The following is an 18,327-nucleotide window of genomic DNA, read 5'->3' as shown; positions in this document are numbered from 1 at the left end:
GAGCTCCTTCAACAATGAGAACAGCCAAGTTCATCAGGAAAGCCACTGTGACAAGCCCCTCTAGCTCCCTCCAGCTTCCCTAACAGCTTCCAACAGCTTTTCTTCTCATGCTGCCGGCTGCAATCCTCAGGTGGGTCTCCCACACCCAGCGCCACACTGCTTCAGTTCAGTGAGGTGTTACAAGTTGATCGCCAGTTGTCAACCCCTCACAGGATATTTACCCATGGGTGGTTTTGTTACATTCTTCATTTCTCATTTGGAAAACAATGATTCACTGACTTATGCAGCTCTTCCATATGTTAATAAATTTTGCTACACACTATAAAAAACCACAGTCATTAATATCACCAAGGAGCTCATCAGAAAAAATCCTGAAAAGCTGTCAAGCTCTGAGATGGATAAGAGGTTCTAATATTTGCTTGACAATTTAACATTTTAGTTTGTTTGGTGCTAAGGATCAAACTTTGGACCTTACACATGCTAAGCATGTGCTCCACCACTGGGCTTTACCCTCAGCCTAGAAATTTTATTATTGGCAACAAATACAATTAGTTGTTTTCCTTCAAGTACCAGGTCATTTTATTCATCTTTTGAGAAAATATTTGCCAATATTTTCTCAAGCTTGAATAATCCTTGTTTGTTAGTTGTTCTTCCAAGAAAAGATGATATTCCATAGAAAAATACATTTAGTTCATCTGGCAGGACAAAAAAACCTCACTTGAGTACATTTCCAAGCGACAGCCCCTGTGCATCTGTGCGCAGTAGGAGTGCTCTGTATTCATGGAGATTACTGAAAGGATATGTGCTCACGGTTTGAGGACTAATCAAGTCAACCATTCTTGTTGTCCATCATAAGTCAGGCATAGTGCTTCCTTGTGATTCTAGCACTCAGGAGGACGAGTTTCAGGCCAGCCTGAGTTAGATAGTGGGTTCAAAGCTGGCTTCAACTATAGCAAGACTCTGGCTTTAAAAAACAAAAAGAAAGGGCCGGGGAAATGGCTCAGTAGAATAAGTGCTTCCCTGGCAAGCACAAGGACCTGAGTTCAATCCCTGGTTCCGCAAAAAAAAAAAAAACCTTCCAGGAAGATGGCAGAGTGATCAGCAGCAGCAGAAGAACCACTCTGAGATTTGGTGTCCAGACACTGGAATATAGCAACCTATTGAAAAGGGAGGAAGTGCGTCCCTGGGACCCAGGAAGGATCTGAAGCGAGAATTGAAGCCTATGGAGAGTGCAAAGAGAGACCTCAATGCAGAACAAGGAAGAGGTGCATGGTGCTTTCTCCTTGAGCCCTGACTCACTGCATGAGAGGGTCAGCTCAATCCTGCAGACCTGTGGTAACCACTGGTGACCCCGGAGTTCTCCACGGGGAAACACCAGGGGAATGGAGTGGTGGAATTAGTGGACTGCTGTGCCTGGTGAATTATTCAGGTTCAGACACATCCCTCCCTTGCTCCCCCCATCTTGGAGAGGGGCCAGTTGAACTGTGAACTCAGAACAGCTGTGAATTCCATTTAGTGGCTTGCAGTGACAGTGTCAGGCTGGTAAGCTAAGCTAGCAGGAGCTCAGGGAGCTGAGTTCAAGCCAGTGGAGGTACACAGACTAACAGACTATTTGATAACAGCCAACGCAGGAGGCATCATAATCCCTGACTTGAAATTATACTGCAAAGCTATTGTGATAAAAACAGCATGGTACTCACAAAACACACTGGAGGATTAGTGAAACAGATTAGAAGATGAGAAACAACTCTAGACATCCTTAGCCATCTTATTTTTGACAAATTTGCCAAATCCCTTCACTAGAAGAAAGATAGCGTCTTTAATAAGTGGTGCTGGAGAAACTGGTTTTCCCATTCTGAAAATTAAAATTATACCCATATCTTTTACCATGTACCAAACTGAAACTGAAATGGATTAAAGATGTAATTAAAACAGAAACATTACTTCTGTTGGAAGAGAAAATAGGTACAACTCTTTGAGACATTGCTATAGGCAAAGACTTTATGACCAAAACCCTGATTGCACAGGAACTGTCACAAAGAATGAAGAACTGTGATATTGTCCTTTTTTTGTACCAGGGGATCAAACTCAGGACCTTGTGCTTGCCAGGCAGGTACTTATGCCCCTGAGCTATCTCCCTGGCCGTGGAATCTCTTATTAAAAAACTTTTGCACACCAAGTGAAATCAGCAACAGAGTAAAAAGACAACTCACAGTGTAAGAAAAAAATTTTGTTAGCTGTTCCTCAAAGGACTACTATGTAGAAAATAGAGTTCAAAAAACAGATCCTCTCCCCCCAAATTTAAAGACCAGTCCAAAAATAGACATCTGAAATGAATAGACACTTCTCATGAAGAAGTTGAAACAACAAATAAGTATATGAAAAAGTGTTCCACACCACTGGTCATTCGAGATACCCAAATTAAAGCAATTAAGAGATTCGATCTGCAGAATGAATGGCTGTCTTCAAGGAATCAATCAATAACAGATGCTGGAAGGGCTGTGGGAAAAAAGAAATCCTTCTCCACTGTGGGTGGGAGTATAGACTGCTGTAACCACTGTGGAAATTAGTGTGGAGGTTCCTCACAAAACCAAAACTAGAGGTTCCATTTGACCCACCTATTACCCTTGATATCTTCTGAACGAATTAAAAGGATCATACCACAAGGCAACCTGCTCAGGTCCCCTTCTGTTCCTTCCTCAGAGAGATACTTTCTTTCCCCCAGTAAATATATTGTGCTCTTAAAAAAAAAAAAAGACCACAGCGATATATGCACATCAGTGTTTATGGTGGTAGTTTGTAATAGCTAAACCTTGGAAACAGCTCAAGTGCTCATTAACCAATGAGTAAAGATAAGAAAGATGTGGGTTTTATACAATGGAGTACTCTTCAGCCATAAAGAGGGAAGGGTTGAGACATTTCCAGGTAAATGGATGCACCTTGAGATTATAATCTTAAGTGAGTAAATCAGACACATGTATAATACCACATGGTTTCTCTGGTGTGAGAAAACAAGTATATATAAGGACAAAATGTGTAATGAATATTGGGAAATAGGAATAAAATGTTCATATGGAAAGGAAAGGGGAATTAGGGAGTGGGAAGGGCACAGGAAAAACCTAGAAAAGGAAAAAATGGAAACAGCTTTGTAAGTGAAGGGAAGAGGGATCAATGGACGGGTTGGGGAAAGGTAAAAACATCAAGTTATATCATGTACAGGTATAATATGATGAATCTGATCATTATGTATACATAAAGTGTTCAGTAAACTCAATTAATTAAAAATATAGACATACATTGCTTCATCAAGGGCATTCTAAGTGAAAGTGGAATCTATGTAGCAGTGAAGAATACTTTTATTTCTAGTTAGGCTTAATGTCTTTGTCTTTTTTTTTTTTTAACGTATTTGGTACAGGGTATCACTACGCAGCTGAGACTCATAGTGATCCTCCTGTTTGCACCCTACCCAGCACTGGGATTACAGGCATTTGCCACTACGCCTGGCCTCAGTGGTCGGCTCAGCATGCCTAGGGGTGGGGGCACGACATGTGGTGCCAGAGATTGAACCCCAGTCCCTGCACTTTCCTAAGCAGGCACTTAGTCCTCTGAGCTATCTCGCTGGCTCTCATTTATTGTTGATCAGGGTGTAGGTTGGAGTACCCATTGTGGAGAACAGCATGGAGGTTCCTTTCAGATTGGGTGAGCTACACTTTTCCCTCAAATCACTGGCCTAGAAATGTCACGGGGCAGGCCAATAGCTCCTACATCTAAATCTTCTGTGAATTCCACACTCTTGGGTTCTGCAACACCACTCTTTGCCTTGCTTTCCTGGCCTCCTTTGCTTGGTACTTGTCATCTTCTGACACCCAGTCCTGTGATTGTCTTGGACCTCGGCCCTCAGGTCCTTTCTCCATCTTCCCTAAGTGACTTCACCCAATTGTGGAGCTTCATGAAGGGATACTTCCAAATTTAGGTCTCCATCCAGAGTTTCTTTCCTGAGTTGCAGGTTCATCCAGCAGGGAGGCATTCAGTAGATGTTAGTATGGGCGGGTATGCAAATGAGTTGTTTGAAGGATTGAGTCAATCAATAGGAAACTCACAGCTTCCTTTGAAATTCCTTTCACAAGGCCAGCTTCCAAGCCTTGTATTCTGTGAGCCTGTCTCTGCATACATCATTTAATACCCTGCTAAGTTTCTGTTCCTAGTTTATCAAGAAATTGAAAATGAGTGGTACTTAAATATCACCTCCCCTTGCTGTCTTAGAGGCCTTGCTGAGGAAAAGGGAACACAAGGCCTGGCATTCAGTGCCTGGTGTGTTTTCTGCTGTGGTAGGTTTTAGTTTCTTGCAAATCACTAAGTCAAAGGCATATTTTGTGGGTGTATTCTTGCTGCATTTGGGGAGTGGTTGCTTTTTGGCTCATTCTTGGGAATTGTCAGTTATAAAAAGAAAGCAAAAGTCAGGAGCAAGAAATCTGTTTCTGGGGTGGGGATGTTGCTCAGTGGTGGAACACTTGCCTGGGATGTGGGTCCTGGGCTTGGACTCTTAACACTGCAAAGCAAACAAACAAAAACTAAAGAAGAGCAATCCATGTCGTAGGCTGTTTAATAAAAATAAGCAGACCCTTGTATTGAACCAAGGTCTTTCACTGGGACCCAATAAATCAGTATAAAAATCAGAATGGAGGTGTCCATGCTCAAGATTGTCATCAAACTGAGACTAAGCTGCTTGATTTTCTGAGCAATCAGATTAGAGAACTAATAGACAAATTCCCCAAAGAGGACAGTTTGAATTGGCGTGATAGTTAGGTTCCCTGTAGTTTAATCATATTGCCTAAAAAGGGTAACCTAATGTAACCCAGTGTTAACCAATCAACTGCTTGTTTTCCTAACTCTGTTTCCACCTTACAAAGGCAGGTACTTTGCCCTTTGTGCTTTCTCTCTTTCTTAATCCTGCTTTGGCCCTTTTCTGTCTATAAAACTTACCCTTCTTAGCTCGCTGAAATGCTAGTACTATTTTATGGACTGCAGACTTGCTTGATTCTAGAATTACAAATGAAGCCAATTAAGATCTTTTTCTTAGAAATACTGGGAGGAGGGGGGCTGGAGAGATGGCTCAGTGGTCTAAAGCACCTACTTGAAACAAGCTTGGCAAAGCACAGGGACCGCGGTTCGATCCCCAGCACCACATGCCAGCCAGCCCCGCCCCCTGGTGGGCTGAGCTGGCCCCACACACACACAATAAATAAATGTAATAAAAAAAAAAAAAAAAAAAAAAAAAGAAAGAAATACTGGGAGGAGGGCTGGTGAGATGGCTCAGTGGGCTGGTGAGATGGCTCAGTGGTCTAAAGCACCTACTTAGAAAAAGCTAAGCTAAACAAAGCACAGAGACTGCGGTTCAATCCCCCAGTACCACATGCCAGCCAGCCCCGCCCCCTGGTGGGTTGAGCTGCCCCCCCCACTCACACACAAAAAAATAAATTAAAAAATTTTTTAAAAAAAGAAATACTGGGAGGAGCGCTGAGGTTGGTGCACACCTAGAATCCCAGCTTGGGAGCCTGAGGCTGGATGATCGCTGAAAGTTTGAGGCCAGCCTGCTTTCTACATAGTGAGATCTTATCTCAGAGAAGAAAAACAAAGAACTAATGGGAGAAATTTTTTATTATCTTTTCTTTTGTTTCTGATCTTGCTATGCAGTCTAGGCTAGCCTAGAATTTGTGATCCTCCTGTCTCAGCCTTCCAAGAGCTAGAATTACAGACATGCACCATCTTTTTCTTCTTGTTATTAAAACTGACTAAGAATGAACTTTAAATGTATTGATTACAGCGTTTCACCAGAGTCAACATCTTTCTGAACTGCAAGGCTTACATAATACATTGTGGTCACATCTGGCTTCAGACCTGTTGTCTTTTCCATCCTGGTGCTTTCGCTGACCTCCTCCTGTGCTCCCATTCTATAAGCCTGGTGTCATCTTGTCAGGATTTCTCTCCCTCACTTCCCACAGTGCTCTTGCCCGAGAGATTCTGCTTCTCGGAAGCTCTTGGAATCAGTTCATCCTCTTCTTATCACTCTTGTTTCTGGTGCCACTAAGTCACCTGCCCACTGGTTTCAGGTCTTTGCTGTTTACACCCATTCTCTGTCCTTTTGACTGTGGCAGCAGCTGTTAAATGCAGGTCTGGGACTGGGGATGTAGCTCAGTGGTAGGGCAGCTGCCTAGCCTGTGCATGGCCGTAGGGTCCATCCCCAGCACCACAAAACCAAACAACCTCAAATTTGATTCCAGTTCACCCAGCTACACTCACTCTGAATCTGTTATTGAAGAAATGGCATGACCATTTACGACTGTAGAGTGTTGGCTTTAGCTCAGGTGGTCTGTATGTTCATACCTGCATTTGTCGTTGTTCTAATTGTTACACTGCCCCTGCAAGGTGGGAGCCTTTACTGATGCTAAAAGATCAAGGCCAGCAGAGACTGGACTCATTCTGGAACTAGCACCTACCTACCTCTGGGCCCAAAATTCATGTGTTCCCCCGCCTTTTTAAAAATTCTTTCAACAGGTAACAATACTGTATTAATATAAAATTGAGATGATCTTTTAAAAGAGATAGAAATGAGGTTGTATTTTCATCCTTTAGCACATAAAACACTTTAGTTATTAGTAATGTAATAGCTAATGTGTTTATCAGAGTGCTTTCTACAGTAACTCGGTTCTCACTGAATATGGACAAAACCAATATGTGTAATGTACTCTACGGAGTATACTGTAATACACTCCTGAAATTGGAAAAAATGAGTAGAGCAATATCTGAGATACTTTATGGTAGGAAACAGGAATAATAAAATGACAGCCCATGTCCACATGCTGCCAGCGTGTCGAACACTTAAAAAGCAGCAGCATTGTGACCTGGAATGCAATCCACAGGGCCTCAGAGCTGCTGTTTCAGTGTGGCCCTTTACCAACGCAGTTCCCAGGCTCCTGGTGTCAATTAAGTAAATAAAGCAAAACCCTAACATATTCCGGGATAAGATCTTTTTTGGATAATGTAATATATCACCACTTTGAAGAAAAGATTAGCATTCCTAATAATAAAATGCTTTTGTAGTGTTCTTGATAAACCATGTTGGGATGAAGATTGGTACAGCAGTCTTTTTTCCACCCACCCACTTGACAGCCAGTCAAGAACCTGATGTTCTTCAGCATTCTTGCATCCATTCTATCTGTGGTTGTCTAACTGTTTTTCCTCTAAAAGTCCAAGGGTTAGCGCCTAGGCCTGTGGAGAGCTCTTCCCTAGGAAGTGTGAGGCCTGGCTCCCGTACCCCATGCCAGCACTGCAGTAAAAGACCTTTCCTGGTTCTCTTGAAATACAGATCAGCTCCTTAATGCGGAACAGCGGACTCGGGCCTTGTCTGCGAGGTCTGTGGGCAGCATCTTGCAGTAGCGCCTATCTGGCAAGGCCTCTTGAAGGATAGCCTTGTCCTGGGGGCTGTGTTCAGGGCCAGCAGAGCCAGGCAAGCTTCAGTTCTTTATCGTGGGCATTTCCTTCAGTACTTTTTGGAGAAACTGGCTTATTTTTTCTGTGGCTGGCTTAAGAGTTCTACACTGCTCAGGGGTCAGGGAAGAGTATGGAACATGCTTCAGGCGCTGCTGCCTCACAGGTGTCTTGCTAGATGACAGTTCTCAGAGCTCCTTGTTCTGTCTGTCAGCAGCAGTTCCAAGAGTTTCTGGGAGTTTCTTGTAGCCCCAGTGCTTAATTCATAGTACAAGTACAGATGTCCTTATGTCCCCACTCTGTTTCCCTCTCCCTCCACCACCTCTCTGGCAACTGGATATGGGCTGTTGAACTCTGGGGCTCAAGTGATCCTCCAGAGTAGTAGCTGGGGCCGAGGAGATGGCTCAGTGGAATAAGCGCTTCTCTGGCAAGTGCAAGGGCCTGAGTTCAATCCCCCGGTTCTGCAAGAAAACAAAAACAAAAACAGAGTAGTAGCTGGGCCTGCAATTGTAGGCTATTACTCTGTTGCACTTTTTCTTTTCTTCAGACTTTTTCGGTGGGACTCAGGCATGTCTTGTTTAGGGGCAGATGAATACCCACCTATGTTCACATCCCCCTCCTGCCCCAGTGGTCTCCTTTTTCTCCTGTATCAGTTCTTTACAACGATTGTGGAACTCTGAGACATTCCTTTTGATCCAAATTGAAGTCATAGACACTCTTCTGTACACGTTGCCATTTCCTAATCGTCTGATTTGCATGTATTTATTATTCCAGGTTGGCAACAGAGATGATTCCAATCTTTATATAAATGTGAAGCTGAAGGCTGCTGAAGAGGTAAAGCCCAGAACAACTGCTGTCAGCCTCCCCACCTCTGCCCCAGGTCCCTTTGTCTTTGTGTCCTTCCCGGGAGGCTTTCCCTGGCCAGCAGACTTTTATCTGCTTTGCAAATCAGTAGCAGATGGCTTAGTGCTTCCTCAGGTGCTTTCCCTTGGATGCTTTCTGGCCCATGATTTCTTACTTCCCAAAGCCGAGGAATAGTAGATACAAACTTGTGAGGAATACACTGGTGAAAACAGTGAAGGATGACTAGACTCGGTGCAAAGATACATAACTGGCACTCCTGGTTGTATTTGTAACTAAAAGAAATGGGCCTGTGTCTCAGGTTCCTTTGCCATTTACCTGTTTTAAATGTTTGCTTTTGCAGATTGGGATCAAAGCCACACACATTAAGTTATCAAGATCAGCCACAGAATCTGAGGTGAGCCTTTATGAATTAATTGTACAGAAGGCAGCTGAAATGCTTTTCTCTTTGGTTTGGTGAAACTTGAGAGACTGAGTCATTTTGCATATACATAAAACATCCAGGTAATTCTTCACTAACCCCACCTTCGAGATGTAATTGAAGGGCCAGGGAGATGGCTCAGTGGAATAAGCGCTTCCCTGGCAAGTGCAAGGGCCTGAGTTCAATCCCAGGTTCCGCCAAACAAAAAGAAAGAAAAAGATGTAATTGAAAATATCTGAGAAAGTGGTATAATCCTAGTGGTTAGCATTTGGTCCTCAGAGTCTGATTGTAGCATCATTTGCTTCTTTGTCACCTGTGATGTTATTAAAACTGATTCTTGGGGGCTGGGCACAGTGACACACCCTTTGAATCCCAGTACTATGGGAGGCTGAGGCAGTAAGAATGCAAATTTGAATCCAACTTGAGCAGTTTAGCAACTCAGCAAGACCTTGCTTCAAAAAGAAAAGGCAGGGGTGTTGGAGATGTAGCTTAGTGTGAAGCCCCGGTGTTCCGTCTTTGCTACCCACACTCAACACAAAACAGCAATAATAATAATAATAAAAACGCTAACCCTGGTCTTTTTGGGTACCAGGGGTCAAACTCAGGACCTTGCACTTGCCAGGCAGGAGCTTAAACCACTGAGCTGTCTCCCTGGACCACTGGTGATTTTTAAAGTCAAAACTGTGGAATAAGTGGAAAGGGGCAGGAGGAAATAGGAGCTTTCAAAGGTTGTTTAAATGTTCTATACCTGGACTGTCTAATCTGGCGGCCTCCAGCCCCATGTGCTGTTTAAATTTAACTATACTAGGATAAAATTAAAAATTCTGTTCCTTGGGTACCCCAGCCACATTTCAAGTACTCACTAGCTGCTACTGAATTGTAAAGTACAGGTTATAAGGCATTTCTCACCATAGGAAGGGTATCGGGCATTGCCACGCCATATCATTGCGGTGGTTGTAGCAGGGTGTTACTGCTGCAGTAAATTTGAAAGTTCTTGACTTGTATTTTTTTTATGCATTTCTTCTCCAACACCTGGGAGATATATTCTGTATGAAAGCATAGGTTTCTCTCAGGATGTGGAGGGGAGATATACTCTGAGAGGGCTGTGGGGGAAGTGAGGCAACTTGGTGTTTACTTTGAGATTTGTTTTTGTCTTGTTGAGAGAGGCTCTTGCTATGGAGCTCAGGCTGGCCTTGAACTTACTTTGCAGCCCAGGCTGGTCTCGAACTTGCAATGATCTTCCTATCTCAGCCTTCTGAGTGCTGGGACTATAGGCATGTGCCACTGTGCCCAGCTTGTTTTTGTCTTTTGAGGCAAGGTCTCACTAGGCAGTTCAAGCTGGCCTTAAACTCACTATGTAGCTCAGGCTGACCTCAAACTCATGAGGATACTCCTGCCTCAGCCTCTGGAGTGCTAGGATTACATGCCCAGCTTGGTGTTTGCTTTGGAAAGTATTTCTCCATTTTGATTTCGGTGCAGTATGTAGATTACATGTGCTCTTACTTTTAGGTGTTAAAATACGTCGTATCTCTGAATGAAGACTCCACTGTACATGGATTCATAGTACAGCTACCTTTAGATTCAGAGAATTCGATTAACACGGAGGCAGTCATCAATGCTATTGCACCCGAAAAGGACGTGGATGGGTGAGTGTGACCTGGCTTCCTGCACCCCATGGCATGATTCCATCTGTAACTCATTTCTGTTTTGGAAACACATTTGTTTCTGAAGAATGAAGACACCAACTTTTACTTTACCCTTCCTTTTGTCACTTTTGGTATTTTAGATTGACTAGCATCAATGCTGGAAAACTGGCGAGAGGTAATCTGGATGACTGTTTCATCCCTTGTACACCCAAAGGATGTTTGGAACTCATCAAAGAGACAGGTAAGGACACACGGCGAGCAGCGGGAAAGCAGCCTCAGTTGCGCAGGGCCAGAGAAAGCATCCTGGGGGCCCTAATGGGGCCTGTCTGCCAGGGACTTTCCTCAAATCCCAATTCTTCTTGACATCCCTCAGAAATAAGTGTTATTATTGTATAACAGCTAAGGAAACATCAGAACCAAGAGTTGAACTGTTGGGTTATCTGAGTTCAAGCAGTTTACTTTTGTGGGGAAAAAAAAAATCCCGTCTGTGGGGAGTAAGTGAGGATACAAAGTAAAAATTCCCCATCCCTGGGACCTGCACCAAGGCTCTGGGACCAGACAGATGGCTGGCTCGGTTGAGGCTCCAGCAGCTGGCCATACTGCCTTGTTAAGAGTGGAATTTCAGCATAAACACTTTCGGCCGAGGTGGTTTTTTTTAAACAGAAAAATGGGTCGTGTTGAAAAGAAGTAGGTCAGAAGTTTCAAGTGGAAATTTGACCAGCCTAAGTGAAATTGTACTGTAGTTGGCAAGAAAAGGTCAAGCTGGGGCTGCGGAGATAGCTCAGAATAAGTGCTTGCCTGTTCAATCCCCGGTTCTGAAAAAGAAAAATTAACATAAGAAGAAATGCTATACAAAGAAAAGGTCAAGCTGTAGCCTTTGGACAGCTCTTACAGTTCAGTCCTACAGCTGAATTAATACTGTTCAGCATATTTAGCAAATGATGTGTTACAACTTCAAAAAAACAAATCCCTTGTAATCCCTGTTACTCAGGAGACTGCTGAGGCAGGACAGTTTCGAACTTGAGGCTAGCCAAGACAGCTTGGTGAGACCTTGGCTCAAAGCAGGAAACAAATCCTGTATGCTGTGGCAGCTATAGGTGTGGTTGTTTTTGGTTTCTTTGGGGAGGGGGGCCACCAGGGGCTAAACCAAGGGTCTGCACACTAAGTGACATCCCCAGTCCTTTCTATTTTTTTTTTTTTTTTAATTTGCAATGGTTGCTGTATTGAGGGTCTCATAACCGACAGCTTCCCCATACTAGCCCTGCCTCCTCTACAAAATCAACAGATGAAATGGGCTTCCCGTTAGTGCAGGGGGGCTGGCTCGCTCTGCCAAGGGAGCCGGGACACGAGGGCTTCAACTCCAAGGCACAGGGACAGACTGCTGTCGAGGCTGGAGAAGTCCTGCATCCACCTCCTGTCCAGGAAAGTTTCTCTAAGGGAAACTGAGGCCCAAGGCCAAGGGAGGCTGGGCAGAAGAGGGAGCATCCAGTAGATTTCTGGAGCCAAGCGAGACCGACGAGGGGCCTCAAAATTGGCAACTCAACTGCTTCCCGAGTCTAGAGGCACAAACACTCACACCCACCACAGACACACGGGGCCAAGATAGCCCTGGACCCCCGGAATGTCTGTGTTGTGGCCCAGTTGGCGGGTCCGTGGCAGGCGGGGCTGCGTAGGGGGTGGGTCCTTAGAGTTGCTACTGATTGGCTGCCTCGCAGGCGTCTATCCAATCGCTGTACACGTCCAAGGATTCTGACAGGTAAGTGATGGGCGTCTGGAATTCCTCTAAGCACACAGTACAGGAAATGACTCCAGTGTTTCGGGCACGGTCCATTTTTACAGTGCAGGACTTATCATGGTTACAGAAGGGGCAGGTAAACTGGGTCTCTAGGGTGTCTGTCATCTTGGGGGGCGGCTTCCTTTTCGACTTTCTGCGTCCCATGGCTTTGAGTAGATGAATCTGCACTCGCTTTCCCTCGCAGCCCAGCCCTTTCTATTTTGAGACAGAGTCTTGCTAAGTTTCACAGGCTGGGCTCGAACTTGTGATCCTCTCTCTCAGCCTCTCCGAGTGCTGGGATTAAGATGCCACTGTGCCCAGCTTCCTCTTATTGATAGGGAAGCTGCTGTTCACCCTAAGGCAGCTTCAGGTCTTGGTGAACCCTGAAAAGTACACTATAGTACTGAGTGTGCAGGTTTATTTGTCATGGTGTTGACATTAACCCCACGACCTCCTTTGTGCTGAACTAGTGCTCTACTGAGTCCATCCCTGTCTGAGGCAAAGTCCGAGCTCCTTGGACTTTGAAGTCTTACTCCCAGATGCTCATGACGTTAATGTTTTGTAAGAGTGGATCCCTCCCTAATAAAATGAATTTTGAGCAAGACGCATAATATCCTCTGAAACTCCCTCAGGCAAGGGGCAAGGGCCTCGGTCCTTGAGTGGGTGGGGGGACCCAGACAAAGACTTCCAGGCCTTTTCTCTGCTTTGTTCTGCTGGGGCTGCTCATTCTCAGGCTCCATGTGGCCCCAAGACGATCCAGCTTTCATCCATCTAATGGTCATGGAATTGGATTTTATTGGCCTGGGGTTTGTCCACTAACAACTCTGTTGAGTAAAGTAGAGGTCAGTCCTCAAAAGAACGTCAGCTTGTTGCCAGAGAGTGGGTGCTGAGTAAGCAGAAAGAAAGCGTCCTTCTCTGGCTAAATTTCCTCTCTCCCCTCCTTGCAGATAACCCTGTGCTCTGGCCCTCAGCCGGAAGAGAAGTGTGGATGAGGACTGCATAAATAAATGTGCTAAACTTAGGACGAATGGCTGATGCTGATCTCATTTCCTTCATTCTCTTTATCCCATATACCCGAGTTGTGATAAGTTTTTCCCATGCAATTTCATCCGATGACTTCTTCCATATGGCTTTTCAGCTGGATGTCAGGGTTTCTTTTTCGAGTGTAGGATTTCTTCCCACTCCCCTATGACTCAATGAATGGATCTTGGCCTAAGCTGCTTTCTCAGACCCACAGCAAGGACAGAGTATAAGTCCCAACCTGCAGCTGCAGCCTCGGAGCTGAGGACATCATTTCCAGAGGGAGTGTTTCTGTGGAGCTGCCTGTTGATGCTAAGACCTTGCTTTCATGTATTTCTTGTTTTTTTTTGGTTTTTTTTTTTTTTTTTTAATTGGTGCAGGGTCTTACTACACAGATCAGACTCGTAGTGATCCTCCTGTTTTCAGCCTCCCAATTGCTGGGATTTACAGGCGCACGCCTCCATGCCCAGTCTCTCATGTACTTCTTGTTCTGTTTTCCACCTACTGGCATGCAAAGGCTGGTGACTGCTATCTCCCAACTCTAGTGCACTCTGGCTCTTCTTTCAGGGGTGCAGATTGCTGGAAGTCATGCTGTGGTGGTCGGACGTAGTAAAATAGTGGGTGCCCCGATGCATGACTTGCTGCTGTGGAACAATGCCACGGTGACTACCTGCCACTCGAAGAGTGCCCATCTGGACAAGGAGGTAGGAGGCCGAAGGAGAGTAGGTTTTCTTTGTGTGTGTGTGTATGCGTGCACACACGCACATGCATGTGTATTAACCTCATCATCTCACTTAACCCCTTTAACAGTGCCATCTTTCTTGTCTCTTAAAAGATGAAGAAACAAATTCAAATTACAGACTTATAATTTATAAGTTTATACACATGTGACTCTGACCATACCTTTTCTATGCCAGTCTGTCTCGTGGCAGACAGAACTAGCAGTTCAGGCTCTGGGTTTGACCCTAGGTGCTCAGGAGGCACTTGTGAGCCTGTGGCATATTGTCTTCCAGCCCCGTATCAGATTCCTGAGTCTGGAGTGCTCACAGGTCCATGTCCCTGTTGACAGTACGGTCTCTTAAATGTGCAGAGAGCAGGGGAGAAGCCTGGCCTTTTCCTTTTCATCATCCCAGAACAGTGTTCCATGGCAGGCGGTGGCGTGTGCGTTCTGCAGAAGGCGCAGCCTGGGGCGCTGCATGCGGGATGCCACTGAGGCATGTGCTCCTCCACACCGCAGGTTCTCTCTGCTTCCTCACTGAGTGGAACGCGTGGTGCCAAGCCTCCAGGCATGCATGGGTGCAAGCCTGGCACACAGAGGGCCGTCACATACCCCATACAGCTCCAGCTGAGGCCTAAACCGAGTGTCCTGTGAAATAGCCGATGATGATTGAGAATTTAAAACAAGCTCAGAGATATCCTTCCCACTTCTAGATTTTCTTTTTCTTTTTTTTAAATTTAGGACAGAGTGGAAAAAAAAAAAAATTTAGGACAGAGTGTACTGGGTCTCATTATGTAGATCAGACTTGTAGTGATTCTCCTGTTTTCAGTGCCCCAAGTGCTGAGATTATAGGCGAGCGCCACCACACCTAGTCTCAATTGCCGATTCAGCATACCCCAGGGGCAGGGCTGGCACGGCATGCCAGGGATCGAACCCTGAACGCTGTACTCTGCTGAAGCAGGTGCTTTAGTCTGCTGAGCTATCTGCTTGGCCCATCACTTCTAGATTTTCTTAGCATGCATTGCCGTATTTAATTCCTAAAGTCCAAATCCCTTTCTTAGGTGAATAAAGGTGATATCCTGGTGGTTGCCACTGGTCAGCCCGAGATGGTGAAAGGGGAGTGGATCAAACATGGGGCAATTGTCATCGACTGTGGCATCAATTATGTCCCAGGTGAGTGTTGCAGCGGGGAGAAGCTCTGTTTCTAGTACAGGGCTGAGAACAGGAAGCTGAGAGACGGCCTCCTGTCTGTGCTGTCCATGTGTGAGGTGCTGCAGCTGGGAGGGTGTGTGGTCAGCAGGCAGAAGAAGGGCCCCTTGGGATCAAACCTGGGACTTCTGCCACTGGGCCGTACAGTCAGGAAGACAGAGTAGGGTAGCAGTATTGCACTCTCTTCATATAAAGATCATCCACTATTTCAACAAAGATGATGGATGTGTTTAAAATATTTAAAAATACCCTAGTCCACAGTTTTGCTTTCTATGATTTCAATTTTCCAAGATCAACTTCTGCCCTAAAATAGTAAAGAGAAAATTCCAGAAACATCAGGAGTCTTAAACTGTGTGCTGAAATCTTGTGCTGTCCTTTCCATCCCAACTCTGGCTGCCAGGGCCCTGACTGTCCCTGTGTCCCCATGGCTATGCTGGATGAATATACTCCCTGCCTGGTAGTCCCTTCTCAGCCACTGTGCTCGTAAGAGGGACTCTTGGTGTTGCGGTGTTTTATGTAGCCCTCCTTGTACTTAGTAATGACCCCAAAAGCAAGAGTAGATGTGCTTATTATTTAGATAAACCCAAAGAAAGCTATAAAGTGCTTGTTTTATGTAAAAAAGTATAATACAATTTTGAGAAGGGAAGATAACTTTTCCATGTAACTTTTTAATACACTATTAAAGTTATTCTCTTATTATTGTTTGTAGTTATTGCTATAATCTCTTATTTTGCCTAATTTACAAAATTAAACTTTACCATAGGTATGTATATGTGTGTAAGAAAAGGATGATATATATTCAGTACTATCTGTGGCTTCAGGCATACTCAGGGTATCTTAGAATGTCACCCTACACGTAGTGGTGCATGCCTGTAATGCCAACACTCGAGAGGCTGAGGCAGGAGGATTGCTGCAAGTTCAAGGCCAGCCTGGGCTTCAAAGGGAGTTCAAGCCAGCACGAATTACATGCCAAAGCCCTGTCTCAAAAAGACCAAAAAAAACCAAGAACATAACCCTGCAGACCAGGCGCGGGGCTGTTGTATAATCGGCGCAAAGTGCTGTGAGAGCTGCGGAGAGGTGCCCGAGGACTGCTTTCCCAAGTGGACTGATGGGGTCTGTTCTCTAGGCAGAGCGGATGAGCATAGCCTTTTATCATGTCCAAGATCGTATTTGACATCCTTGTCCCAAGTTACTCCTCACTCCCCTGCTTTGGCTAATGATACTGTCATTCTTCCTTCTTGAGGGTCTGAGACCTGCTGGCTTTCTTCCCGATCATTGTTTGTATTGCATCCATTTAAAAATATTAGGCACTGTCTTCCTCTCTCCTCTGTTTGCAGCATCACCCCAGTGCCCCCTCTCAGGTAGGCTGCTGTCCATTTTTCTCTCTTTTTTTCTTTTGGTCCTGGGAACTGAACTCAGGCCCTTGTGCTTGCCAGGCAGATGCTGTGCCACTGAGCTATTTCCAAGCCCTCCATTTCTTCCTGGAGTCTGCTGATTCTCAGTCAGACCCACTCTGCATTGCCCTGCTCACCTGCTGGCAGGACCTGTGCGCCTCTTCCACATCTCTCGCCAGCCTCCTTCACCTCATGTGAGCTTTGGATCATCCCAGCAGTCTTTTTTTTTTTTTTTTTTTTCCAGAACCGGGGATTGAACTCAGGCCCTTGTGCTTGCCAGCAAGTGCTTATTTTACTGAGAGCAGCAGTCTTTTAACTCCTGTATTCGTAGCAAATGCCCAGCTTAAGCCGCTGCAAGTTGGACCATTGTCCCTTCCCTGCACATGCCCAGTTCTTTGCAGCTCCTGTGCCCTGCAACCTTAGCGGAATAGGCTATTCTTTCAAACACAAAAGTTCAAAGAAAAATACAGAAATATCTATATACATACCTCATAACTTCCAGAAAGGAACAGTCTTTAATTAAGCATCTACTTCTGTGCAGTGAGTGCTCTGCTGGGTTTCGTGGTTCACAACCAGATAAGGCTGCAGTGCTCAGGGCCTCCTGCATGCCAGGCAAGTGCTCTACCAGCGAGCTACTTCCCTGACCCTGGCCTCTGTTTATTTAATACCGTTCTGGGGACCAAGCCCAGGGTCTTGCCCGGTTAGGCAAGTGCTGTAGCACCAAGCTGCTCTGCCAAGCACTACCACCTTCACCTTCACTGGCACTACAACTTTTTTTTTTTTTTTAGACTTGCCTTCACACTGCTTCTTCCACCTCCTCTCTGTTTTTCATGTCTGTTGTTCCTTCTAAACCTTGTCTGATTTCCCCTGAACCAAGAATGATCTCTTTCTTTTGAAAATCCTCCTCTCCTTGCCTGTGTCCCGTATGAGTTGGTGTTTATCACACGTGCCTCTCCCATGAGATAGCCTGCTCTTCCTGATTAGTGGCTGTGTCGTGCCCTGTCCGGCTTCCTGCCTGTGGTAGCTGGCACTCGGCTTTGTTGCGTCGTTGCAGGGAGCTACTGTAGAATAATCTCTTTTCTCTCCTTTCATCTCAAGTTTGAAATGTAGACACCGAGCTGCCAGGAGCGTGAGTCACTGTCAAGTCCTCACCGTTTTTAACCTCCCTCCCACTCTCCCCACTCTGCTTTTAAGACAGTAGCTCATAATTGATCACTCAGTTCTCCAAGTGTAATTATCTAAAGGGAGATAAAGAAATTGCTCTCCTACAACTCCGCCCTTCGAATCCTGCAAGCGTGACATTCCAGCTCATTCTGTTTCCACCATGCATCTTCTGCTGTGGGCATTTTCTTCTGATTAGATGTAAGAGCTGGAGAAGGAAGCCCCTGGGTAGAGAACTGGAATGTGGCAGATGGACTTGAAATGCTGACTTAAACAAATCTTCCCTTCCTGTTCATGCTGATTCCTGATATAGATGGGAAGGTCTGAATAAAATTACAGCAGTATCATCTCTCCTGGCCAGCAGTGTTCACTGATGCTGGGCTTACTGACAAATAGCGGGAAGGCTGGACATTGCTGCTCCCAGGGAATGGTAGAGTCACCGAGCTGCAGACCAGCAGATGGTCTGCGGGACCTGAAGAGTGTTCCTTGCAAATGCTCATTTTAGAAGCAATGTATTCTGCGAGCCAAGTCTTAGTTCCTATTTTATTTAAATTATTTGCATGGGGGGCCAGGGAGATGGCTCAGTAGAATAAGTGCTTCCCTGGCAAGTGCTAGGGTCTGAGCTCAATCCCTGG

General features: G+C 45.3%; 1 protein-coding gene and 1 pseudogene across 1 annotated transcript in view; one reads left to right on the top strand and one right to left on the bottom strand.

Moving 5' to 3' along the window:
- The window catches only part of Mthfd1 (methylenetetrahydrofolate dehydrogenase, cyclohydrolase and formyltetrahydrofolate synthetase 1), a 62,484-nt gene that overhangs the window by 12,441 nt on the left and 31,716 nt on the right, over positions 1–18,327 (top strand). The window contains exons 3-8 of the mRNA XM_004624791.2: positions 8,263–8,322; positions 8,693–8,746; positions 10,280–10,416; positions 10,557–10,657; positions 13,778–13,914; positions 14,990–15,101. Of these exons, the coding sequence (XP_004624848.1) occupies positions 8,263–8,322; positions 8,693–8,746; positions 10,280–10,416; positions 10,557–10,657; positions 13,778–13,914; positions 14,990–15,101 (601 nt within the window). The remainder of the gene's footprint in view (positions 1–8,262; positions 8,323–8,692; positions 8,747–10,279; positions 10,417–10,556; positions 10,658–13,777; positions 13,915–14,989; positions 15,102–18,327) is intronic.
- LOC101567806 lies at positions 12,031–12,453 on the bottom strand (annotated as a pseudogene).

The sequence above is a fragment of the Octodon degus genome, unplaced genomic scaffold (assembly GCF_000260255.1).
Source record: "Octodon degus isolate 3935 unplaced genomic scaffold, OctDeg1.0 scaffold00007, whole genome shotgun sequence".
In the NCBI taxonomy this organism is placed as follows: Eukaryota; Metazoa; Chordata; class Mammalia; order Rodentia; family Octodontidae; genus Octodon; species Octodon degus.
This window is presented reverse-complemented; position numbering and strand designations above follow the sequence as displayed.